At 41.7% G+C, this 27,817-nt stretch overlaps 1 protein-coding gene across 3 annotated transcripts in view; it reads right to left on the minus strand.

Moving 5' to 3' along the window:
* The window catches only part of Plcb1 (phospholipase C beta 1), a 675,841-nt gene that overhangs the window by 186,401 nt on the left and 461,623 nt on the right, over positions 1-27,817 (minus strand). For all 3 annotated transcript variants that reach the window (XM_038329997.2, XM_038329999.1, XM_038329998.2), the window contains 3 exons: positions 27,013-27,088; positions 19,277-19,377; positions 17,558-17,724 (listed from right to left, as the gene is read on the minus strand). In XM_038329997.2, coding sequence (XP_038185925.1) covers positions 17,558-17,724; positions 19,277-19,377; positions 27,013-27,088 — 344 coding nt within the window. The remainder of the gene's footprint in view (positions 1-17,557; positions 17,725-19,276; positions 19,378-27,012; positions 27,089-27,817) is intronic.

The raw sequence follows: 27,817 nt of genomic DNA on the forward strand, positions 1-27,817 counted from the left end.
GGTTGGGGGTGAAAGGTACTCTCAACACTCTGAGTTTCTAACAGAAGCAAGCTGGTCCTTGATGTCCACCTTCCTTCATGACAGCATGGGAGGAACCCTTGAGATGTCAATCAGGAAACTGTGTGTATATTTATAAATGAATATATATCTTATGTCAGGTCACAACTTGAATTCAAAAGAGAACTGAAGAATTTATCCAATTATCTAAAAAAATCTTAAGGAAATTCCAGTGACAAACTGTAAGGCTTTGAACTCATTTGTATTCTAAGTCCTATTATTGCTTGATATTTTCTCTCTTAACTTCCAAAAACCTGACCCTCTAACCTTTTCCCAAAATAGGAAGCAACAAAGCCTGCTACCCTTTGCCCTTGGAAAGGGAGGGATGGTACATTTTCTACTTGTTTTGTGGCACTGTTATACCAAATCTGCCTTCTCCTTCATAATACAACAAGTCCTGGACACGTTGGTATCAAAGGCCATCAAAACACCAGAAAAGGGAATCTGGGACAATTGAGAAAATGGTAAGCCAGTCCTGAAAAGGTAAAAGGGTTCAGTGCACTCCATTACACTGCCCATGACAACCAGGGGATCCATCAGTGCATATTCTTCTTAATGACCTTTGCTCTGGGAGAACTTCCTATTAATGTCAGAAGTAAAAAGCATATCTGAAAGAAATCCATAGACTATAATTTCCTACTTAAAAGCTTATGCATATAGCTTTCAGTATGACCATATAGCACAAGTGGATGCTTCTCATTTATAATGAAATTTCTGAGCACAGCAGTGGGTCCAGTACCATACCTCCATTATCCTCTGCATGAATGAGATGACCCAGTGATGGAGAAAATATATAGTGTATGACTAAACACTAATCTCTGAATAAAATTCATGGCGTATTAGTCAGGTACCCAGAGAGTCCTTCAGTCATCTCTTTGTCACCCAATATGCATTTTTTAAATTTACAAGCTTAATTTTATTTTTCTAAGACATTGTCTCTCTATGTAGCCCAGGCTGTCTTCGAACTTGCTGTGCAGATGAGACTGGCCTTGAACTCACAAAGATCTGCTTGCCTCTGCCTAAGTGCTAAGATTAAAGGCATGTGCCACAACACCTAGCTTCTTAAATTTCACTGTTAACAACTCAGGACATAGAGTCACCTAGAACAGAGACCTCTGAGTGTGACTCTAAAGGTGTTTCCGTGGAAGTTTAACTGAGGAAGGAGGAGCCACCTGAATCTGTGGCATCTTTCCATGGGTCCAGACTGAAAGAAAAAGAGAAGAGGTGAGCACCAGCATGCATCTCATCCTGCTTCCTTACTGCCCTCCATGTGATTGGCTACTTCATGCTCTCAACAAACAGCTAGGGCTGGTGGGGCCACCAACATGATAAACTAGACAATTAAATCATGTGCCAAAATAAACCCTTCCTTATGTTGTCCTTGTCAGGTGCTTCATCACCAAAACGAGAAAAGCCACCAATACAGAAAATAAGTTCCAGGACCAGGGTGATGGCTGTAGAACGAACAATGTTGTCAACAGAGCTTAGTGGCTATTCTGAAACAAGTGTGGAAGCCCAGAATGCTGAGAGTCGGGGAGTGGGGACCGTGCTCACGAGTTTTCCAAGCAGAATTAGGACTACAGTGGGCAGTAGACTAGAGGCCATATTCGCTTTATCCTGGCGAAGAGCCTACATACAGGCTGCCCGTGCCCTGAAAACTTAACTTGAATGAAGCCAGATTCAACGGGCATGGGCTAAATTTCTTCAGAAAGGAAAATTTAAGTCAATGTAACATTCGACTTGTACGTGGTACAAGTCACTCACTGTTCTTAACTCAGAGGGAGAGGGAACAGAAAGATATGAAAAATGAGCAGTTTAGGTAGGAAAAGAGCATTAGCAAGCTTTAAGTTGGAAAAGGTAGGCGGGGAGAAGGTAACTATAATTCTTAAAGGGATCATCACTATGAAAGAGAACCTCAGAATTCCGTCCTGATCTCTAGGCGAGGCGCTCTGAGATCAAGACTCAGCTTGGAAGCATGCACATTCATTTGAGAGGGAAGAGATAGAAGCAGGACCATCAGAGACCATGCTCTCTACTCAGAATCAACAACTTAAGGATGTGTTGTTTTTTTTCTTTCATATTTGGCTGCCAAAATATACAGAGGGCATGATAGTGGTGGCAGAGCCACAGAGCACTTCAAGTTGGCAACGGGCCTTGGCAGAGTGGTCCACAGGGTGCTGACTTTGAAGGCATGTGAGAGACACAAGAAGAAAAGAGCCATGGAGACTTGACCAAGATTCCAGAAGGCCACTGAGGTCAAGAAATCATGTGGTAGGATTGGATGTCCTGCATGAAGGCCGTGAGATGCCATTGTATGAGCCAGTGAAAATGAGACTTATGTGGCAATAGAGATCCCCGGATGTTGGGGGTAACAGAACTGTTGATGTGTGCCTAGGAAAATGGCAGATGCAGAGGAGATGTAATGCAAGAGAGAACAGGTGAGCTGTAGGCAGCAGAACTGGAAAGGCTAAGGCTGGTGGAGCCCATATAATGCCACCAAGACCCCAGATATAGAAGAGGAAGCTGAAGAATTTGGTGGTTTCCTTATTGGCTTTCAATCTTTCTTTGGTCTCTTCTGTTCTTTTGGATGAGAATTTTTATTCTGTACCATTATATTTTGGAAGCACGTGACTTTAAAAAATTTTCCAAGAGTTTATATAATTAAGAGAATGTCTTGAGTCTTAGGAGAGGTTTTGGAGTGTGTGTGTGTGTGTGCTTGTTTGAGACAAGGTCTCTCTATGTAGCCTTGGCTGTCCTATAACTCACTATGTAGAGCAGGCTGGCCTCAATTCAGAGATCCATCTGCCTCTGCCTCCCAAGTGCTGGAATTAAAAGTGTGAACCACCATGCCTGGGTGACTTTTGACATTAAAAAAGTGTTGAAACTGGGAAAGACCACGGGGGACTTGCGAAGTTGGGCCGAATTCCTTTTTGCTTTGCCAGGTGGACATGAGTCTTTGAGGTCCAGGAGTGAAGTGTTAGGATTTAAAGGTGATGTGACTGGATGGCAAGTTGACAAGGGATGAACTCACGAACCCCCACTGTCAGCTCTACTGGTTTTAAAAATCACTTAGGAAAGTCACACCCTGCTGGATATGTGGGAGTCTTGACACAGAAGTTTAACTAAAGAAGACTGACCCACCCTTGACATGGGAGGCATCATTGCATGGAATGCAGTTCGGTAGCGAACAAAGTGGGGAAGGGGAAAGGGAGCTGAGCCGCGCATGCGTCTCTCTGATTTGTGACTTTGGGTGCACAGTGGGCAGGTGCCTCATGCTCCAGCCACTCCAGCCAAAACCAACAAAACTGTTCTCACTGCCATGCCTGCCTCGCCATGATGGAGAGTGTCCTCAAGCTGGGAGCCAGAATAAATGCTTTCTTCTAAGTCGCTTCTGCCAGATATTTTGTTACAGCAATGGAGTAAGTAACTTATCCAGGAAATCCCCCCTTTGTGGCATTACCAACAGATGTGGAGTTGTTCGTGAACCAGGAGTTTTCAGCAAAGAAAATATGGCCAGCATGTTTCTATGCACAGATTTTCCTTTTAGATAATGGATTGTGACTTGAAAGAAAATCTAATATGTAAGCACAGGCAGGGTCGCGAATGAGGAAGAACAGCCTTTGAATTGGTCCGACAGTTTGATTGGTTTCCCGTATGCTGCTTAACAAATCATTCATGTCCCTTACCATATGCAGAATGAACTCAGCGCAGCCTCACTGCTGCTGTGTGGGGTGAAAACGTATATGCCTACTTTATAGATATGAAATCTGAAGGAAGGGACTTGCTCAAGACAAGATAGAACACAGAGGATTTATGCCTTAGGTGGACAGGCTATGTCGTAATACCGTAAAAGACAATGCCCGTGGTCTAGTAACAGAAAGTAAACCTAATAACCCTGGTAATAATAATAACCACTCTGAGAATGGACCACATGCCAGGCTCGGGCATTTTTTGAAAGAGTGACTCATTTTTCAGCTCGGTAAACTGAGGCTGAGTTGGAAACAACTTGTCTGGCAAGTGTGGAAAATGACCTGGTAGCTCATGCTGGGGCAATGAAAAGACAGATGGAGCCGATGAGACCAATCGTATCTATCCACCCATCTCTCCTAACACTGTCCTGAGTAAGGGCCATGGACCATAGAAAGGAGACATTTTGCCGCATAGACAGTTGGCTTCAATCTCGCGACACTGCACCAGTCCTAAAAATAGCCCCGAATGTGATCAGGAAAAGAATATTTCCAATGATTTACTTATCTCTCTAAAATGTGTTACTTTAATCTTTTTGTTAGAAGAAGCCTGGGCTTTGGCAGATAAATGACCCATCTGGCAGAGGTGTGAGGATTAGACTCTGATTTGAATTTGTCTATCAAGCTCCAAAATTCTTTTCCAGACTTAAAATATGCTCTAATCTCTGCATGCAATTTAGAGGTGTCCTCCAGCATTTTCTTCCTTCAACCCATGTTTCTTACATTTAGGAGGAGAAAAATAAAATACAATAGAAAATGTGTTATGTCAACAACGGACAATGGAAATGCTAAGCAGTAGGTGACATTATTTGTGGGATTTGCAGAAACTATTCAGGTTAGCTTGAAAAGAGTAAGAAAAGCCAAATACATGCAAATATCTTCAAAGCTGTTCCACACGGGGAAATTTTGCTTTGGAAGACAGATGGTCCACATGTGTCATTGCGCAGTTGAGATGGGCAAACTGGACAATGTGTCTGCCAGTTAGCACGGGCACCAACCACATTCTGCTGTGCCAAATGCCAATTAGGCAGGCTCTGGCGCCCATTTGTTTGGATGTCACTGGGATTAGGTGGCTGAAAAACCATTCATCATCATTCAGTCCTCACTCTATGTGTAATGATAGCAAAGGTCGTTGGAACACTTCCTGCCCAAGGGCTTAACACCTCCTTAAATCACTTCCAAGCCTAGCAGTGAGATGCTATTTCTTGGCTTAGGTTTATTCCCGGTGCTATGACCCTTGAGGATTCTGCTAGCTCCTCTCAGGGAAAGTGCAGATGGCGCTGACATCTCATGGCTCACCCACATCTATTTGTCTGCTTTCAGAAATAATCACTAAAGGTTTCTCTTGTTTTCTGTTTGGCCGCGGATTTTCCTATAGCATATGCTAACCACCTCAGATTCTGTATAGTAGATGAGCCTTTCTGACTTCTTTATTTCTATCCAGATTTTTCCAATCCTGTATTCAGTGTGTTCTACCCTTGTTCTCATCCATCCTTATTTTATCTTAAATTGAAAAGGATCATCCATTCTTTTCCTTGTGGACTGAAAAACCTGCCCTGTTACCATAACTATGGACAGATGCCCAAAGCTAAGACATGGTGTGAGGATGCTCAGGAGGGGCTTGCGTGCTCTTCTCTGAGGTCTTCCTAGGTCAGCCCCTGGCCCTGCTGCACCGCTCTCTACGGCTCTGCAGTTCCCCCACTAGTGTCAAGTCGTACTTGTGGAGGTGGCTGGCGTGAAAGTTCTTAATAATGACATCTAACTTTGATTTAGCACCTTCCCTTGTTCCAAACATTCTCACATTTGTGAATGTATTTACTCCTTGCCACTCTGAGAAGTCAAAGAAGCTTTTGCGATTTACCTCGACAGGTAAACTTTGGCTTAAAGAAGATTTAACTGTCCCTTTAAATTGACATGGAGAGATAAAGACAGGGTCTAGATTAGACCTTTTGTTTAAAAGCTAGTAGTGGTGGCTCATACTGGTTATATCGGGAGCCAGGAGGTGGAGGCAGGAGGATTGCTCTGAATATATGTCCAGCTGTGCTCCACAGCGGGCTTCAGACCAGCTTGGGCAATTTAGTAAATATGTGTTCCCAAACAAACACCTTCTAAAAATAATACAAACAAGGAAGGAAACTTTCTGATTTTCTGTTTTCTCCTCTAGGATCAGGGCCCCAAATGCTTGGCATGCACCCTGACCTGTAGTATCATCCGCAGTCCCCTTTCTTTTATAAATGTAGCCTTAGGCTTGCACGTGGAGCCTAGGGTTGCTCCAGTGCAGATCTGTCCTTGAGCGGAGGTCTTCAGAGGGCAGGGAGCACGGTCTACTGTGGCCTGTGAGTGAGCTCTTTGTGGCGCTGCTCTGTGATTCTGACCATAATGCACTGCAGACAGTCTTCTGGATCCTAGACCATGATGTCTGGGTCAAGATGGCTGCTTCCTTTGCAGGGGTAAAGGCTTCACTTTCCTTAATCCCGTCTTTGTCTGCTCTGCAGCACAAAGGTGGGTCCCACTGTGTGTTCTTCGAAGCTTTCTGATGTGGGGCTTAGAACTTTCCTAGTGTCATGAGACTCTGTCTGTCCCTCTTGGGAACCCTGCTTTGCAGGGTTCTTGAAGCAGAGCAGGAAATGCCACTTTCCCCCTACAAAGCTTTCAGATCATCCTGGGATTATAGGTTTTTGCCACTGTAACCAATTCCAGCAATTCTTAAGTTAGACACATAGGGCAGGTTTTTATATTTTAAATGTCTGTGACCCTGCATCAGGGACCTGGTCAAGGAAACGGGTGTATAGCTATCCTGGACCATGGAGGATGTCTTCGTTCACAGATGGAGGCTGGTTCTCTTATTCTCTTCTGCATTTAGGGTGCCAGCTTCCTAGGTAAGTGCTTTACCACTGAGCTGCCCCCCCCCCCCCCGCCAGTCACCTTTTTACTTTTGAGACAATGCCTCACAAGCCGCCCAGGCATGCCTTAAAGCTGATATTCCTCTGCCAGCCTCGAAGTAGCCAGGGTGGATAATGTTTTTTGTACACCTATAATCAGGGGAACATCTGTTTTGTGGCCAGGGGATTGTAGTAGTCTATGTCACTGTCTCGGAGGGATATGATTGGACTTCCGTTTGCATCTCTCTACCTGAGAGCTTACTTGGGAGCCCCAGGGAATTAGGACTTCCTTAGAGCAGCCTAAAACACAGTGAAGGACGGTGCTTCACATACCGACATAGTGTTTGCCCTGGTACTGAGATCTGTTTGAGCACAGTGGAAACACGGCTTTCACTGCCTGCCTTCCCCTCCACCCCCATTCTCAGTCCTATGACCCTGCCTCTGCTTCTGAGGATTGTATCTCAAACGTTTCTGGACCCCAATTTTTTCTTTCAGTGTTAGTTCCTGAAGAAATGTGGAACAATGGCATATAGCAACATGACGATGCAACATCTTTGACTCATATTTTATGTTAGTTGTAGTATCAGGTAACATGGCTGCTTTTGTCTATTATCCCAATTAAGGATTGTCTTAAGTAATATCCTATCCATAAGCCTGGAGACAATTGCTTTGTAACTGGAATTCAAGAGACTGCAAGGCTTCGGAGTTAAGACAGAGTTCCCGGAAATGCCTGCATCCATCAGTGAACTGCTCAGTATCTTCGGCTTTCCTGCTGAGGGGTCTCCCAGCCCCTCAGTTGTGTGTTAGCATGGACCGTCCAGTCTGGTTTCCTCGTGGTCATGACTCATTTGCTCCCCCCATTCAATGTGTCTTCCTCTTGTTTGGTGTGAATGCGACTCTGGGGACTGCAGTGTTGGGGAATCAGAGGCCTGTGGCTTAGCACAGGTCAACCTGCCCAGCTGTTTCTCTTACTGAATGAGTCCCATCTACCTACAGGTGAGAGGGGAAAGTGCAACAGCAGTGGCTGCTGTTCCCATGTTCTGATGGCAGGCTACATGGCAGGGGGAAGGAGCTATTTGTTTAGGTTCAAGACATCACAAAATGGCATGGCATCTTGGGAAGATCTCGCGTGATGAGGGGAAAGGCCTCAGGAAGACACAGCACACTGAAGGTGTCTTAGCCTGCCAGGCTCCCTTCCCTTCCCCAGGGACTGGCATTCCTCTTTGCCTTTTACTATTTTTACATTTCCTGAGTGGCTATTTTCTGAACAAAAGGAATTTTAGTTGTGACAAGATAAGGCTCTAAGCTTCTGGCTAGAGGAGAGCTGCTAAGCAGACACTGAGATCACCAAAGGACAGGCCGGAGGAGGAAAAAACAGGCTTCCTGGGCCAGGCCTTTGCTTCCCTTAGGCTTAATCCCTGCCTTTTGGGGATGAAGGAAAAGCTTAAGAGAAGGAAGGTGCTGGGAGTTCCGGGTCTACCAAGCAACAGCAAGCATGTAATGACTGTTCTGGGGAAAGGTGGGGTTTAGTCTGTTAATTTTTTTTTGTTTTTCCCTTTTCTGAGCCCATTTCAAATGCTTCAAAGAGGTAGGTTTGTAAATATAAGAATCTCAGATTAAGGAGGAGTTTGAAGTACACTCAGGAATGACAGAGTTATTCTTCCTTAACCTTCCACGGAGAGTGTTAGGGACTGCGGACCACCAGACCCTGAATTTCTTGCAAACAAATTGTTTTCCTCTGCTCTGAGTAGCCTGCAGCTGTTCTGAGCACAAGACCCTGATGCCAGGCAGGTGGGCTCTGATGAGGCCTGTGGCTGAAAGATCCAGAGAGCTGGGGCGTGGCTATCAGTTAAGGATCCCTATGTAAGCTGCCCCTGGGCATAATAAAGGGGGCATTTTTGGCACTCTTGTATCAAGGATGACCTGCATCCCTGTGTCTCTGTCTGTTAGTGTGTGCGTATGTTTTTAAGTCTCCAGCCCAGATCCCGGCTTGCGGACCGGCTAGTAGTGCAGGCGCTACAGGGTTTTGTGTGTATGTGTGTGTGTGTTGGGGGGGGGGGGGGAGATGGAGGAAGAAAGTCAATAGGTGGAATTAAATAGAATCCTAATCAATAAAACACCAGAGTGAGCTTTCAGCAGTTTTCTCAGAACAGTAAATTCAGGCATGAAAGAATTAGCAGAGTCATACAGGTTCATCCGTCTCTGTCTTTCTAGAAGTTGAGTTTGTTCTTCCATTTCAGTTCTTTCATTCCCTCAGTTGCCCCACGAATAATCTATGCAACACCCCTCGAACTGTGAGGCAGATCTTTAAACTCGTCAATATTTCTTCCAGATGAGCAGTTTTAAAACCGCACATCATGCATCTCCTGGGGTTTGAGCCACAGCGCCTGCAGAGCCAGGGACTGGCTTGCAGAAGACAGAGGGAAAGGGAGGGCGGTCACCACCCACCCCCTCTCCCCAAGTACACACCAGCTTCTTTTCTTGTTATTCTTAACGGCGCTTTGGCAGTTTTATTCCCTCTGCGCACCGGCTTTCTTTTAACACTTTGTTAGGAGAAACCCAGACAAACTAGTGCCTTTTCAAGGGCAAATGTGAGAACCATGGCTGCAGGTGCCTCAAGTTGACCCACAACATCAGCACCACTGCATCTCTTTTCTAAGAGATGCTGTGCGAGGGCCCAGGTGGGACTCCAGAGCAGCTGCGGGCAAGAGGGAAACTAGGAGCCCCAGGTAGAACACAGCTTCCTCCTTACCTGCTCCTTCTGTGATCTCAGAGTTAGAGCGAAAGGGCTATGTCCCTTGCTGATAGTATCAATGGGGGACTTTAGGGAAGGTGGGGAGTGCCTTCAGAATCGGGCTGCAGTTCCCAGGGATTTTCAGGATGGCTATGGCTGGACTCAGAGGAATTCCTGGAGGGTACAGAGGATGCTGCTGGCTAGAGTTGGACAGTTTGTGCCGAGGGAAAAGAGGCGAATGCCTATGTCACCCCAGCCTCACCTAACTAGTTCCATAGCATTGCTTTTTAGATTCTGTATGTAAGTGAAACCATGTGGTCCTCGAGGAACGACAATTCTCAATCCCATCATTAGAGCTCTTGGATTTGCATGCTAGAAGCCACTGAAACCCAGCCCAGACTCTCTGAGTGTCAGACAAGTACATCCCTTTCTGTGTTTCAGTCCAATTTACATATCCGTGGTTTTTCAATGAAGGAGCACTTCCTCATAGCAATACAGTTTGCAGGACTAGAAAGCTCAGAACACTGTCACACTCCGTCTGCTTCATGGTATTAATAATGTTTCAACATATTTGAGCTGTGTCAGGATTTAACAACACTAGAAACACAACAGAGTTATCCCTCCTGATACAAACAATGTTACCATGTTTCTGCTTGGAGGTAGAATACCTGCTGGACCCAAACTTGTAATGCTTTGCTTAAAACCAAATTGTGTCATCCTAATTCTGAGTTTATTTCAACTCTCAAACCATTAACTCCCTAGGTTCTGATTAAATACAAACGGGTGTTACATAGCTTCATTTTTTTATGATTTAACTGCAACAAAACAGAGAGGTGTTTATATAGTGTAGTCTATAAGTAATTTTAGAGGATGGACTCAATAGTAAAGAGAAGAAGAGCTTGAAACACTCACTAATATTGCTGTATCAGTTCAATTATTCAACAAACACACAAGCTGAGCAGAAACAAACTCAACTGTTTTCTGTTCGTTTTTCTTTTTTTTTTGGTTTTGTAGTTTAACCAAAAAATGTCTTTCACTCATGGATATCCATTGAATCTTGAGGTCTGTATTCTGTTATCAAAAGCACCAATATAACTGTCTTACTTTTCCTGCTAATTTTCACTCACTGATTTTTCTAAAGTGTGTAAGTGATTAAAAGGATATTAGTCTTTCACACTAAAACATCCACAACCATATAGTTTGGGAGAAGCAGGGGTCATTCTGCAGTCCTATGCCACGAATAGTTAGGTTTACATTCAGACAACTAAGCAAGGAAGCGGCATTTGGTGACGGGGCAGGACATTTATAAATATATGACATTACATGAAAAAATAAGACAATCCTCTCTTGAGAATGGTATTCTCTAATACAAAATTCAAGTACTCAAACATTTGGCTTAGAAGGCAGAGAAACCCTGAGACTATCTGCAATGCTCCAAGCAGAAATTCCATTGTGGAAATATGGGTACCATACTCACTGCATCTGGCTAACAGAGCAGCAAAGGCCACACGCTCTTCTGTATAATTTATACTTCCTAGCGCTGTACTCTCCAGATAGCCTTGTACTTTATGGTTTGGTGTTCAGGCCTCTGGTCATATTAAATTTTTCATTTAATTTTCAAAATTTTTTGTCTTCTACTTAAAATAATAATAAAAAATCACATGAACTGTGCATGGCATCATAAACCCTTGTCCCAGCACTTGGGAGGCACACGCAGGCAGATCTCTTTGAAGTCAACGGATCCTCATCTCCATGGTGAGTTTTAGGCTGGCTAGGAGCATATAGTGAGACCCTATCTTGAAACAAAACAAAACTAACAAAACCCAAACCAAAACAAAACAAAAAAAAGCTCCTCAGAAACTAAACATTAACATAAATCATGTATGTGTATTATTTAACCATCCAAAAAGAAATCTACTTTAAGTATATTTCTTGAAATCCTGGGAACCCACAGGCCTCCCAGCCACAGAAACAAGCAGGTTCTAGTAGATTCTAACCGTGGATCTTCACTTCTTCCTACTTACCTCCAAATCTAATCCCCAGTCTCATCACCAGCTCTGTAGCAGGCCTCGCCTGCTGCAACCTCCCCTTCCTCTCTGCCCTCATCTCTAGTGGGTCATACAGATCTCCTCCCTCCTTACTCATCCCTTTATCTCAGCCCCCAACTCCAGCATGCATTCCCTGAAAGCCCACCAGCTGGGCCTACCAAAGAAGTAAGCAGATCAGACAGGTGATCTTCCAATCTTCACTCCCCCTCTTTGCTGTGGAACAATTCTTTTCTGCACTAGGAATATGCAATACTCTCATTGGTTAATAAAAAAAAAACTGACAGGCCCGTCTTTAGGCAGGAAGTTAGGCGGGAGAGCCAAACTGAGAATGCTGGGAAGGAGAAGGGCAGAGTCTGGAGATGCGAGCCAGCTGCCCAGGAAGCAAGGCATGGTAGAGGACAGGTAAAGCTATGGGCCACATGGCAAGACATAGATTAATAGAAATGGGTTAATTCAAGTTGTAAGAACTGGTTAATAAAAAAACACGAGCTATCAATTAAACAATTATAATTAATATAAGCATCCATGTGGTAATTTGGGAACTGACTTCCAGGTATTTGAGAACAAGTGGTTGGGACTGAAAACTCCACTTACACCTCCTCTCCTCTCTTTCAAACCCAATCACACAATCTCATCCCCTGCTCCGCAGCCAACTACTAGCTGTGGTCTCCCCTATCTCTCTGCTCCTATTCCCAGGGAACAAAGCAGATATCTGCTCCGAGATATTTGATTACATTTTGTAAAGGCTATGTCACTGTGGTTGTTTTCATAAAAAGCTAAATGGCCAATAGCTAGGCAGGACAGACATCTGGACAGAGAGATCTCTGGGAAGAAGAAAGGCAGAGTCACCAGAGAGATGGAAAGGAAACTCAGAGCCAGCAGGATGGGCAGTATGGAGATGAGGGAATAAAGCCAGGAGTCAGAAAGTAAATGAATAGAAATGGGTTAATCTAAGTTATAAGTGCTAGTTAGAAACAAGCCTAAGCTATAGGCCAAGCATGCATGATTAATAATAAGTCTTCTTGGCATTACTGGGAAGCCGACAGTCCTGACAAAAATCCTGCTTTCAGATATTTGTGGAACACCCTGTTTTCTTCCCTTTTGTGGATCCTTGCTCCCTTCCTCCCTTCATGGCCCATCCCCATTCCAATGTGGCAGCTCCCAATAATTAGAAACATTGTATCTGGAATCCCCAGTAGCCACATCTGGCAGGATCTCAGAAGCATTCCCTACCAGGCAAGCCACAGCCAGCACACTCTTCTAAGAACCAGAGAGGGCAACAGGAACCAAGGAATAAAACATATCAGAAATTAGAATTACAATAATCTCAATCCTAGATGCCTAGATGCCAGCCTAAATGCACACTCAGTAACAGTCAGGGCAATATGTCTCCACCAGAGCTCAGCAACCCTACTACAGCAGGCCCTGAAAAATGCAACATAGCTGAAAAACAAGAAAAAGACCTCAAAATAGCCTTCATGAATATGTTAAAAGTCCTTAAATGAAAACAAAGAAAATGAATAAATTTATTAAAGAAATCTATGAAAACACAAAGAAACAGTGGCAGGAAATGAATAAAGCTGTTGAAGACCTGAAAATGAAATGGAATTAACAAAGAAAACCCAAACTGAGGGATATCTGGAAATGAAAAATTTAGAAACCTCAGAAGCACGTCTCACCAACAAAATACAGGAGACAACCAAGAGACTATCACTCACTGAAGACATAATAGAGGAAATGGATACTTTGGTCAAAGAAAATGTTAAAAATGTAAAAATCTAGACAGAAAATATGGGGCACTATGAAAGACCAAATCAAAAAGCAGTAGGAATAGAAGAAGTAGGAAAAAAACAACCCAGGTCAAAGGTGCCACAAAAATTTTCAACAAAACCACAGAAGAAAATTTCCCTTAGTTTCTTTCTTATTCTTTGTTTTAGAGACAGTCTTTCTATGCAGTCCTGGCTATCCTGGATTTTGTTATATAGACCAGGCTGACTCTGAACTCAAAGAGATCTATCTGCCTGACTCTTGCTTCCCAGTGCTGGGATTAAGGGTGTTCGCCAACACACTTGACCTCAAACCTTTAGTTTCTAAAGCATTGCAGTTTCTCAAAGCCCTATCGATAAATCTCAAAATCCTTATCCTTTTGACTGTGAAATCAAAGTGAATAAACAGTCTTGTTACCGTGATCAGTGAGACCAGCACACAAAATGTTCGGGAAGCAAACAGCTGAAGTTCAACAGTGCTTTCTCACTTAAGTAGCTGGCTTCAAAAATAGATGCTGTCATTGAAAAAGATTTATTCTGTATAGCTATGGGAAATTCAGCAAAACAACTGTCCGGGCCATTTGTCCAGATGTTCTTGCCTGTCCTGTGATGTCTGCAGACTCAGCCTGCAAGACTGTGTAAGTCTTGCCTTAATTTTTCTTGGTGATAATTACATAAGAACGTTCAAAACGCCTTTGTTGAAGGCATGCATGAAAAGACAAAAGAATGGTAGCCTTGATCCCTGGAGAATCTTCCATTCACTCCTGTTGAAGCTAATTAAGCCTGGAAAATTCCTGGACCTTACAGACTCCATCTCTTAGCTTTCTACCCATCCTCAGTATCTCTCAAAGCCTGGCTGCTCAGCCTAGCTCCTGGAGGCTGGGCTAGCACTGCCTGCTACCTTGTTAGAATTGCAGAACCAAGAATCTTAGTTTGACAAAGCCTCAGATGACGTAAAGCCATGTTAGCATTTGAAAAAATGAAAGTTATTCATATTTATATCCTACTTTTCTTGAGAAGAGTAGACACCTTCAAACTCTTCTTTGCTTTTTGTTGAGAAAGGGCTTTGCTGTGTAGCTCAGACTGGCCTTGAGTTTGTGATCCTCCTACCTCAGCCTCCCAAATGTGGGGATTACAGGTTTGGGCCATTATGATGTACACTGAGTACAAGACTTCAGAAATGGAAATTTTATCTTTTGGTCTGTCATCTCTTGTCACCAATAGTTTTTTTTTTTGCTTGTTTTATTTTCTTTTTTAATGCTAAAGTCTTGAAGAATACATATTTGTGCTTGCTTACAGATATCCTCCTGGGCCATCATAGTGAAGAATGCAATCTATGTCTAGGTGGAGACATGCCATCAACTCTTAAACAGTTCAGTTGAGGAGCTCAATCCTCTGGCCAATGGACCACACCTCAGGAAGGAGGGTCTAACTTAAGCCACATTAACAAGGCAGGAGGAATAATTAGTTTTCTAGGTATGTCAAGAGAAATTCACCTGCCTTTCTGAACTTTGTTCAAAATGCATTACTTTTCCTAATAATTTTTCCTCTTTTGTTTTTCTTTTGGATGCTGGCCAAAACCCAATACGCATTTTCTGGTTCTTGAGTTTCCTTCCATTTTTCTAAGGCTCCCTTCCCTGTGGCTGATGTTTTTGTTGGCTTAGCTCAAATAGTATGGACCTCTCTCCCGCTTAAGCTCCCAACTATGAATATATATATATATATATATATATATATATATATATATAACAAAAAATAAAAAGCCAAACTTAAACAAACAAACAAAACCTCTCTCTCTGGTCTGCGTATTTCATTTCTTTAACTTATGAGATAAGAACCCTCCAAGCCCACTGTCTTGGGCATCTTTTATGGTCATTGAGTTTTCAGGACCCTAGATTCCTGGGAAACTGTGATTGTCAAAAACACCCTGATATTCCAGTATCATTTCTTTTTTGGCCTACTTTAAACCATAATGTTGATATAGGTCTATTAGTTGTTAAACTAACCCAGTTCACATCCTTTCGTCTTTCCCTTAACACAGGGAAGTCATCAGAAGTTCTGTTCTGTGTCTGCGCTTTGGGGTTGAAATGGCCCAACTAAGATCTTTTATAATTTGAGTAGTTGACTACTGGAGACTTGAATTTCTTCACTGGGGGAAGGGCGACAGCTCTAGCCAACCAGATCTGCTTATTCATCATTTCTGTCTCTTGGGGGTGGGGGGTGACAGAAAGTACTTCTCATTGGGCTAGGAAGTGGTTAGGCATCTCTATACGTCTCAGTATTAGATGACAAGCCCTTTGCCCTTCCCATGTGTGGCTTGAGGCGTCTGTGGAGAGGAACTAACCTAATCTCTATAAAGACTATTACAGGGGATGGCACTTATATTGGGGGTCACAAATGCTTTCTGGAAGTGATTAGATCTCACCTCCTAGTCTATAATAAATATTGCATCCTAAGCAGGTTCACTTTATAGGTCTTGGGGGAAATAAAGGAAAAGTCTAAGGCCCAAGCATCTTATAATCTAGAGAGCAGCTAGATGAAACACATCAGAAGAATTGAAACCAACCTCCTGCGCTTCAATAGCTATGTAGAATAAGTACTGGTCACCAGATCACCTGGGCCGGACACTTTTTAGTGGATAGTATTTATTTCAAACTCACAAACAGGTAGTGAAAAACTTTTCCCTCTTTATCTTGTGTGCAAAGAGGCTAAATGTCAAGATGATGCTCTGGGATGCCTCTGGCTACTGCAGTTAAGAGGCTCATGAGCAGAGTCCATAGGCCGTAGGGAGACCTGCTAGTTTCAGACACTTCTCCTTGTCGCACCATTATGAGCTTCATGTTTAGAAGTCCTTCTGGAATTTTTCCACCAATTGTTCCACCAATGAGTAGAAGCTGTTCTTGGAAAAGTCTAGCTCTCCTAATGGGAATGCCAACCTTCATCAAGAAGTTGCCCCCAGCTTGAAAGTAAGGAGCAGGCATCAGAGAAAAAGAGGACATATTTGCGTACGCTTGCTGGCCAGGCCTGCCAATGACAAGGCACACATTTGCACTGTTGCTTCCTTTTTCTGACCTCACCTAAATGGCAGTAATAAGAGTAATGCCAGTAACGTCAACATGCTTGGGGAAGAAAATATAGAGGCTGAAAAAAATGTTGTTTATAAATTCCCAATTAACAGACTAAAGAAAAAATATTCCATACTTAATACACACCTCCCTTTTCTTTTGATAAGCTGATTCCAGAACAAGAACAATGTATGGGAAAAATTTACAATATGCATTCTCATCTGTGGCTTGTGATTATTATTTCTGTCACTACATGAAGTGCCTGTATGTTAGTACGCAATTCCTTTCTTCATAGTAACTGGTTCACTGTGCCTTATTTTGCCCTATGGACTCTACAGACATTTGCAGTAAGTTCAGTCATGATGACTCAGGCTTCTGCAGGAGGGTCTTTCCATCAAGATGATAGTCAGTATGAAGGTAGATGTTTTGAAGACTATGCTATCAGTATAGTTGGAACATCCAGCAACTAATTCTTCATGATCATATTTTGTTAATTCATTTTTCCAGAATAAAAAATATATATGTTTGAAAGAAATTTCCAGGTAACTTAGAGTTGCATTCTGATGTTATTTTTGTACTATTTTTTTTCTACCAAGATTTTGATTTATATCTACCCTAAATTTTAATTAAAAAACTATAAGGCCACATTTCAGAATATTCTCCCACATTACAAAAGTTATCAGTTGCTATAAACTGGAATAAGACAGAATTATAGAAGAGTGAATATTCTCTTTCGTTTTGGAGACGGAGAAAAACAAACAGTAAAAAAACAAAAACAAAACAAACTTATGGGACACTTTAGAGAACTTAAAAGAAATTTTTTTAAAAGGGCAACCTTTGAGATAATAAATTTCCTCCATGAGAAAAATGCATTAAATTACTAAGCAAATTTAGAAAAACAAATGGTGAGAAATTTAAAAATATGTGGCATGCACACATAGATATAACTAGAAAAGGAAATCACTAAAGTTAAAAAAAAAAAAAACTTTAGCTGGGCAGTGGTGGCGCACGCCTTTAATCCCAGCACTTGGGAGGCAGAGGCAGGCGGATCTCTAAGTTCGAGGCCAGCCTGGTCTACAAGGGCTAGTTCCTCCAGGACAGGCTCTAGAAACTACTGGGAAACCCTGTCTCAAAAAACCAAAAAAAAAAAAAAAAAAAAAAAAAACAACTTTATCAGGCTAAAGAAAAACCCAAACAAACAAACAAAACAAAAACAAACAAAAAACCACAGGACAGTCCAGACGCGAAGAAGCTTCTACCTTTCTTGGCGAGGCTGCTGTTGGGCTCATACTTCTCAATCAATACTTGGACCTGCTCTTGCTTCAGAGGTGGGTAAAGTATTTCATTGAGCCGGGGATCTCTCTGCTTAAAGTTGATGAAGTCCATCATCTGCTCGACGGTAAGGTACGGTTTGCTTTTGGCACCACTGGAAGCAATGGAAACACAAGAAATGACACCACTTCCCTCATCTTCTTTATGCATTTAGCTACGGAGAAATAAAATCGCATCATACCCGGACAGTCTATAATGTCTATGTGCCCTCAAAATATAGTGCTTCCACCCCACACTTCTCAAATGCCTGGAAAAGCATCACATGACTACCAGTGTCCTCTGTTATACTTATCACTTAAATATTGCTGATTTATTAATAAAAAATACATCCATTAAAGTTCCAGGCTTGTAGGAGTCTATACCTCTTTCATTTGCTTGTGTTTTTTATTTTGGAGGTGGGGACTCACTCTGTACCCCTGATTATTTTGGTGTTCACTACAGTTCAGCCTAGCTTCAAATTCATAGTGGGACTCTTTGAGTCAGCTTATTTCAGATAATGATAAGGTTTGTTTATACTAGTATGTGGACACACAATCACATTTTATCCTCAAAATAGTGGTGTTTATTGAATAGTGTTATTCAAATGCCCATTTCATTTTACTGGCAACCCACAACAATTCAATGCTGTAAGTATTGGGGAGACTCAATAAATGCTTAATGGTGATGTAATCACAATGCAAAAGCATTCAGTGTACAGTGTCACCCTCAGCAGCACGATTTATCTGCCTGCCATTTTCCTCTCTTTACCAAATTTGGATCAACTTTTTGCCATTATGTAGATTTTGGTTTATCAAGAGAGAGAAACTGCTACATCCATTTTTCTGTTTCTTTTCTCCTTTCATATCTGAATCTCTTTAAGAAGCAATAACTGTGCTGGAAAGATGACTCTGTGGTTAAGAGCACAGACTTTTTTTCTAGAGGTCCTGGTTTCAATTACCAGCACCCACACGGCAGCTCACAACTGTTTGTAACTCCAGTTGCAGAACTTCTGACACCGTCACACAGTTATACATGCATGTATAAGCAATACCTATGGGCTGAAGATATGGCTCAGCAGTTAAGGGCTTTTAATCTTTCAAAGGACCCAGAGGCAGTTCCCAGCACTCACGTGGTGGCTCCCATCTATCTGTAAATCAGTTTCACGGTTTCCAGCTCCCTCTTCTGGCCTCTGAGAGAACTAAGCATACACATGGTACACAGACATCCACATAGAAAAAACACTCGTGCTTATTAAATAAAAATAAATCTAAAAGGCACAGTGCCTATAGAAAATAATACACTGCCTGTGAGTTCTTAATAACCTATGCTTCTTTATACGGATGTGATTCAGAGCGATACAAGTAGCATTCACTCAGGAATCTTTCTGCTACAGGAATCGTTCTTCTGTATATCAGGACACTTCCTGCTGTATCTATAATATTCAATCTAAACCAAGCCAGCTGAGCACACTAGAATTACACCCTGCTATACATGTGTTATAGCCAATATCTGCTCATTAAAACAGTAGTTGCTTGTAAGATCAGCATCTCCATCTCACGACTCAGAGCACTGTGTTTGCACATCCCCTTTCTAGTTATAACAAAATCCTGCCCTAGCCATGCTATCAACAGAAGCTAGAAAAAGTAGAGTAAAATGCATCCTCTTACAATTCAGAAAAGATGTTATCAATTTCAGGTCGGGGACAAAGGTTGTTCAGGAAAACTCTGTATACATCTGGAGTGAAATCCTCTTGAGGTATGGAATCATTCTGGGGAGCAAAACAACAGGGTAAGAAGGAGGTCTCAGTTTCTTTAGTTTCCTTTCTGATTGTTCTTTGTCTTGTTGCTCGTTCCCTCCCTCCCCCTCCCTCCCTTCCTCCTTCTCTTCCTTCCTTCTTCCCTTCTTCCCTCCCTCCCTCCTTCCCTCTCTTCTCTTTTTCTTTTTTCCCAACCAGAGTAAACATTGAGAACACATCTCTGAGACCAACTGTAGCTTTCGTTTAGAACCTGACTTTGGCGTGTCAACATTATTTTCTGCTGATTTTTAATTTTAATTAAAGTTTAATAATATTTTTCCTACTAAACAGATGTTAAGACAATTTCCTACAAATATTTACTCAAGTATGTTACACATAGGAGAATAGAATCTGTTTAGTAGAAATGGTTAACATGCCTGTCTGTCCCTCCTTCAACCTCCCTCTCTCCCTCCCTCCCTCCATGTGCAAGTGTACATGTGTGTGCACATGGGCACATGGAGGACAGACCTTGGGGGTTGTCCCTTGGGAGCCATTGAGCTTGTGTTTTGAGCCAGGGTCCCTCATAGGCCTGGAGTTCACCAGGAAGGTTGCACTGGCTAGCCAGCAAATCCTAGGGATCCCCTGCGTTCACTTTCCCAGTGTTAGGATTACAAGCATGAATCCATCAACTTGTCTGGATTGTTTATGTGGGTCTGGGGGATCAAACTCAGGTTCTTATTCCCTTTACTGAGTGAAAAAGCCCCCTCCCAAATCATTTTTATTCTCCTGGTTCTCTCTCTCTCTCTCTCTCTCTCTCTCTCTCTCTCTCCTCCTTCTCTCTGCTCTGTCTTTCTGTTTTGGGTTGAATCTTCATCTTTGAAAGTGTGGTAGAAGGTATATGGTCTTGTTTGAATATTTTTAAAAGTGATGACCCTAGAGACAATGCTAAAATAAAAACATAAATTCTAACGTTGTGTCTCCTCTCTCTCTCTCTCTCTCTCTCTCTCTCTCTCTCTCTCTCTCTCTCTCTCTCTCTCTCTCTCTCTCCCTCCCTCCTTCCCTCCTTCCCTCTCTGCCTCCCTCCCTCCCTCTCTGCCTCCCTCCCCCCCCCCTCTGGAAGCAAAGGGTTTATTTCATTTTACACTTTCAGGTAAAGGTCCATCAATGAGGAAAGTCAGGGCAGGAACTCAGGCAGGGCAGGAATTGATGCAGAGGCATGAGGAGTACTGGCTTACGTTATTTGATCATAAGACGCTTTTCATAGGCAGGACAAGACCAGTCATCATTTGTTACTGATTGCTCATTGTCCTATTGTTTTGGAAGCAAGTCATTGATATAAAAGGCCACTTCTACAGCGTATGTTTTCTGTTTGGCTGGGTTGCCATGGAAACCGGAAGCATGTATTTGAGCCTTTGTTAACAGGAAGGAATTTTTCATGCGGCTTCCTTTTTCAGGTATGTGCTTCAATGATTATTTTTATTTTCAAGCCCCTAAAACAAAGAAACACCCTTCCTTTTAAATGTATTCATGTATTTTGGTTGTATTTTAATAGAAAACTTAAAAAAAAATCATTGTCTGAAATTGTACACTGCTTGCTAACAGACCAGAAAATTTACCTCACCACTTGGCAGATAGTAGAGGCCCCATGTTTGTGGAATGAAAAAAAAATGAATATTTCCTTGGTTAAGTCCATTTATAGGAGGGAAAAATAATATTTTGCAAAAACAAATTTTAGAAAACAAAAGAGGACATAAGAACACACAAAAGATCTTTATCCTAACAGACTTGGTCTCCTTAGACAAAGCTTTGAAATCATGAGCTCAAGGATTCAAACCCAAGAGCAGTGGAAAATTCTGCTGAAGGGTTTTATTGGTGCTTTGCCACTCATAAACTGGAGATATGAGAAACACGGTTGCAGGATTCCAGAATTCCATTTTGTTTATGAAAAGAAATACCTTTGCCTGGAGAATGCCAGTTTCGGGCTGAGTTAGGCACACACTTCTTTGCTAGATAGTCAAAATGACTCTATTTACCCAATTATTTGACTGGGAGAAGACTATTTCAAATCATCTGCAAAAAATATTTAATGGTACTGTAGGCCAACTCAAGTATTTCCCAAGCAGGACACCCCACTCTCCTATTAAATCTAGCTCTCTAACCACAGCTGGCAGACACAGAAATCGATATCAATAGTGATCTTCCTTGACTTTCCTGATCCCTCTTTCCTTGGATCTCCCTGAATAGCCATACCTTCCACATGGACTGTGTTTTCTCCTGACCCTGTACTCCTGTCTCACTCTGCTCGTCTCCTGTTTCAACATTCCTGACTGTATCCTGTCCTCAGCGGCAGAATTAGCTCTGCTCCTTGGGCCCAGGCAAGAACTGTGCATGCTAGCTGCTTAGTTTCCAGCATGTGGAATACAGCAGCTACAGAATATTTACTAACTTGAGCAGTGCTATCATGGGCTGAATGTTATACTTCCTTTGGAAAAGCAGGCTTAACCATACTCGTGGGCAGACATATACTTTCACAGACATATTTTACTAAAATCTAGCTGTTGTTTCTTAGCTGTGAGCTAGGACTTTCAATTGCAATGGACGAATGATGAGATAACCTGAATAAATGCAATATTATTATTTTCATTGCATGCTGAAACTTAGCACACAGAAAGCTTTTCCGTGAAGCTGACTTTATTTATCTCGTTGCTCTCCTGCCCAACTGACCCAAGGTCTTCAGAGACAGTGGGTGAAAACAGGAGAAAAAAGCATTCCATATAATGATTGAAATAAATTATTATCATTGAAAGTAAGGCACAAGCATCTTGGAGATATTTACTGCCAGCTCCAGGCGAGTCTCAGATGTTTGCATGTGAAATGAGTCTGTATTTCACCGACCTCATTCACACACTTTCTCTTTCTCTCCCTGGATTCGGTGAAGAGGAAGCACAGGTTCATTTTACCTGCTTGACCACAGCCCAGTGCACTAAAGCAAGGTCCTGTCCCACGTCTTTGTGTTACTCTGTGCCACTTCTGCAGATTTGCTTTAGGACGGTGCTTTTTATCTTTGTCAGACATCTGAGTATTTAAAGAATCATTTTACTATGAATTTGTATTTAATGTTCAAAGAATATTAGACTACATTTTATTGAAGCAGACTCTAGGAAAGCCCATAGATTTATCATCATGATTACCATTGCTTTTTAAATCATTTTATTCTATGTGTACGGGTATTTTGCCTGCATGTATGTTTGTGTACCATGTGTGTATCTAGTGCCCACCGACCAGATGAATGTGTCAGATTCCTTGGGAGTGGAGTTACAGTTGTAAGCTACCATGTGAGTTCTGGGAATCAAAATAGGGTCCTTTAGAAGAGCAGTAAGTGCTCTTACTTACTTAGTCACCTCTCCAATTCCATATAGGTACATATATATTGCGTTATTAGCCAGTAAAGTTTAGATGCTCGGCACTCTGTAATATTTTTGTCATAGAACCATGAAACAAAAGCTGAATTAGCCAGAGTCCATGGAATCACTACAAATAAATTGCTCATTATATACTGAGTTCTTGTGTAGTTTGAAATATAATTTTGATACAGTGATTTTTAAGAACCACAACCATAAAATGGCCATAATTCTGATTTATCTTCAGGAAATAAGGCAATTAACTACAGTTACACAGAGATATTCCTTTATAAACCCCATAACATTTCTTAGTAAGATATGTGCAAATCTTTAAATAGAAGATAACTGTCTCCCTGTGTATTTAATACCCACCTGCCTATTCACTGTGGTAAAATTTATATCTAAAACAAATATATGGGTTTATTTCTTATTTTCTTTATTAAAATGCAGTCCCACAGGCCAATGTCATGCCAAGACTACAAAGTAATTCCAAATGTCACCAAGCCCTTTTAAGTTAATAACCCTTAAATCAAGGGAATTTAGTGCTGATAAATTATTTTCAGATCTCAGAGAGCTTGTGGGTAGAATAGTAATTTTCTGAATATGGAAAGGTTTTCACAGGTCTCACCGGAAAATATGTTTGGATTATTAATAGAAGGACAGTAATCGCTTTGTCTCATTTTAGGTACCGAATTACTTTTCACCAATTAGGGTAACTTGAGGCTAGCGACTGTACTCTCTGAAGGAAAACCCTCTACAGTACTGTGCCATTCTGGCAGGGCATGTCAGCCGGGGTACAAGTTCAAGTGCATTAATTATTCCTAACAATGTGCGCAAAGATAATGTTTAAAAAATCTCAACAGGATATCCACAGCATTTCTGGTAATGTGTCTATTTACAGAACACAATTAAGTCCAGTTTGAATGACGGCTGGCTAGGAAGCCGACTCCCATTTAGGCAGACTTAACCATTTATATAACCCCTTGCCTCTGTGGAATGTATAAAATACCCCTAGGCAACACAGTCAGAATCTGTTAGCTAACAAGTGACTATTTCTTATACCTACTTTTCTATACATAGGACATTACCATAAGGGTTTTTGAAAATTCATTTTGATGTGCTGTAGACAGCTCAAAGAACTATTTATTTCCTGACTCTGAAATGGCCTTAGGTCTTTGGAGCTTTAAAAAAGCATTTGAATTCTACAAGTCCTCCAAATAATTTATAGTTTACAATGAATAATGATCTTTCAAAACTATAATGGAGGTTGATTATATCTTAAAATATCTTCAGTTTGTTTTCAGAAAATTGCCATTACATTTAATTTGCTAAAGAGAAGTATTTTCTTTTCCCAATTTAAACATCACTCCTACTGTTTGAATCTCATTTTCCTTCTAAAATGTCTCCAGTTGATATTGGACTGAAAATTTAAGTCTATAATAGGCATAGTGAATTATAAAGACTCAATTTATGCTTATTGACTGGATTGTCAGAATCCAATTGTTCAGAAAATTGCAATTTACAGAGAATTGATTGATGGATTTGATTTTTTTTTTCTATTTAGCTTCATTCTATGTTTCTTCTTTCACTTAACTAGATGTCGAAGATGAAGTTAAACGTTTTGATCGTTGTATTTCACAAGATTGCATCAAGGAAAGATAAACTTAGAAGTGGTCACACAGGGGAAAAATATCTTCTCATGTCTTGTAAGTCCATCTCGATGCTTCCTCTTTACATCAAGTGTATGAGACGGCCAATCCTTAGCTGGTCATACTCTTCCCTAGGCCCAGGCCTCTGTGCACTGTCCATCTTCTGGAACAGACTTGTCTTCTTCTCAGAGGCAGCACCTGTTCTATTTTGAACAGCGCCTCCTTCCATTGGCAGGTGCATTTGCTGACATATTTATCTACTAGTTCTCTTAGAATACTCTACTGTGTTTTGAACCCAGGCCTGCAGCAACTGCTCTGTGCTTGTGGGTGTGCAGCAGGAACTCATGGGATACCGGTGGAGCCAGTGACAGGAACTGCATCGTTCTGTCCTTCCTACTCCAAAGCTTCTACCACACAAGCGACAGTGAGCATGTCTGAGCATTTCAGTTTGTTCAGCACAACGAAGGACAAGGTGTGAAGATGGAGTGCACAGCAAAGCACGCCCAAGGTGTGAAGATGGAGTGCACAACAAAGCACGCCCAAGGTGTGAAGATGGAGTGCACAGCAAAGCACACCCAAGGTGTGAAGATGGAGTGCACAGCAAAGCACGCCCAAGGTGTGAAGATGGAGTGCACAGCAAAGCACACTCAAGGTACAGCAGGAGTTATCCTTGGCCATGTGCACTTAAGCGAGCCAAATTGGCATTGGAACAGCTTTCCTGTGACCTAGCGAAACCCTCCTCATCTATTTTTTTTAAAAAAGAACTTTCACTTGTTTGTTTATTTATTTATCTGATTTTGGAGATATTACTTCATTCTGCAGTCCAGGGCTAGCCTTGAACTTGCAGTGATCCCAGTCTGCTCCTGAATGCTGGAATTGCAGGCATGCAGCACCAATCTCTTCTAACTTATTTAGTTTTCTAATGCTTGCAACAAGAATTGGGTGACAAGAGATGTTAAGTAGTGCTCTGTCCCTTATTAAAATTTCATCACATGCTGAGCTGAAGAGTAGCTTTCTAGTCTCACTCAGTGTAACTTGAACATGGCTAGTGAGGCTCTGAGTGAGTCCCCTACCATAGCCAGCGATCCAGATGAGGGTTTGCTCGTTGCTTAGCTACTATGTAAATGCAGTTTAGAAGAGAAATGGAAGTTCTCCAGAAGCACGAGATACAGAGTTCATGCAGTAGACTCTGCTCTCCCAGAAGCAACGGCAACACATCCTTTTAGAACTATATGGAAATGACACAAAGAGGAGTTCCTCTCGATGGCTAACGTATACTTAACGTCTTGTGAGTCAGGAACAACAACAACAAAAAAGAGGGCTTTGTGTTCTGGCTTTCTTCCTGGGAGCAGTGAGAAATCTCCAAACTGTTTCGAATCTGCATCCCTTTCAGGAGAACCTGCGGACACAGCCTTGAAAATTATTTGTGCCAAATTTGTTTAACAGTTTATGTACCAACTGTGCCTGCAACTGATATGTCTTAAAACTAGAGGTTTAAAAATAGAAGTTGAAGTTTGGATTTCAAAATGCTTCTAGAGCAGGGGTTCTCAACCTTCTTACTGCTGCGACCCTTTACTACAGTTCCTCATGTTGTGGTGACCCCAGCCATAAAATTATTTTATTGCCACTTCATAAGTCTACTTCTGCTACTTTCATGAATCATAATGAAATTATCTGATATGCAGGATATCTGATATGTGACCCCCATGAAAGGGTCGTTTGACCCCCCAAAGGGGTCACAACCTACATGTTGAGAACTGCTGACATAAAGTAAGGGGTCACTTACAGGAACAGGTTGAGAACCATGGCTCTAAAGCATAAAAGTTTAACATTATTAATAGATATTATCTCAAGAGGCATAAAGAATGGGTTTACTGTGAATGATGTGTTCATATCACATTGAGAATTGACAATGTAAAAGAAGTGTATCATTGAGTGTATTTCCCTCCCTCCTTACTATCTGTCTTCAGCCTTCCCCCAACCCTGCCTCTCCCTGTCTTTGCCTCTCTGTGCCTCTCTCTACACCCCTCCCTAAACAAAGCTTCACATAGCCTAGGCTAGTTTTGAACTCTCTATGCGGCTGACACTGGTCTTGAAATACTATTCTTCTTGCTTCTACATCCCAACTTATAAGATATTGGGCATTTTGTTAACATGATTATATGTTATATAAATTATATGCTCAGGTAATTTTTTTTCCAATAACAACAAAGGGTCATTCTGAACTGAAATACCAGAGATATGAGAATTAGAGAATTTAACAATGGTCTGACACAGTGTACATAGTAACAAATAAATGATGCTTCTTTTCATTTGTCTTATTTTTTGGTTGGTCTCATTTGCTTGCTTTTGGAGACATGTTTGGGATGCATAACCCCAGATGGCTTGTAACTGGTTGTGTATTACCTAGGCTAGCCTCAAACTTGCAGTAATCCTCCTGCCTCTGCCTCTGCCTCTTGATTGCTGGGGTTATAGACATGTAACACCATGCCCAGCTCACTTACAATTTATTTTAATTGTGTCAATCGAAGTCTAGGAAACACTAGGTGGTATACGTTTAGTATGGATTTTAAGAACTGTTATGTAGGGGGGGACAGTAGAAAGACAGCAATGCTCACCCTTGAAGATGGAAGACTACAAGCCTCTAGTGCAGTCTCAACTCGCTTCCGGTCTGCTGAAAACAGTCGGTAGATACTGCCGAGTGAGAACACGTACATGAGAGCTGGTTAAAGGCGATGTGGTTCATTACACACACAGATGACCCCAACTCAAAATATTACACAGAATGAAAGTGAAGGATCATTGAATAGTAAAAAAAAAAAAAAAAAGCAAAAACAAAACAAAAACAAAACAAAACAAAAAACCAACCGTTTCTCCACATCTCTGCATCTGTTCTCAAGGTCTATGTGTATCTTGTAAAACTTATAGTGTCTGATATAAAATAAATATTCCAAGACAGTGGAGAGGACCCACTGAAAACTATTATACTAACTAATTTTTCATGTTAAAACATAAAATAAATGATGCCCCCAGTCGTCCCAATCTTGTCCCTTGTTATACACATTGCCTCCAATGGTATACTGTGCAGAAGCTCATTGCTGGCTTCCATGGCAACGCTTAAGGACTTCCAGCTAACATCCTTTTACCGTGTACTTTCTTTTGTCACATGTTTCTTTTTAAAATAAGTACTAGGAATTGAATACAGTGATTTGGATTTGTACACTCTATTGATTGATACATTAGAAAACTCAGTCTGGTGCTCACCACTTCTGTAGGGCAAATGGGTCTACCATCTTGCTTATACTGACTTCTGTTTGCATCTCTCTTCCTTTTCTTGCTCTGCTTTGTTACCTGAGCTCCCTCTCTACCTGGCTTGGGTGTCTACTTGACATTGACAGCCCTGCCTTATAGTGGCCAAAAGGG

Source organism: Arvicola amphibius, chromosome 5 (assembly GCF_903992535.2).
Source record: "Arvicola amphibius chromosome 5, mArvAmp1.2, whole genome shotgun sequence".
Lineage (NCBI taxonomy): Eukaryota > Metazoa > Chordata > Mammalia > Rodentia > Cricetidae > Arvicola > Arvicola amphibius.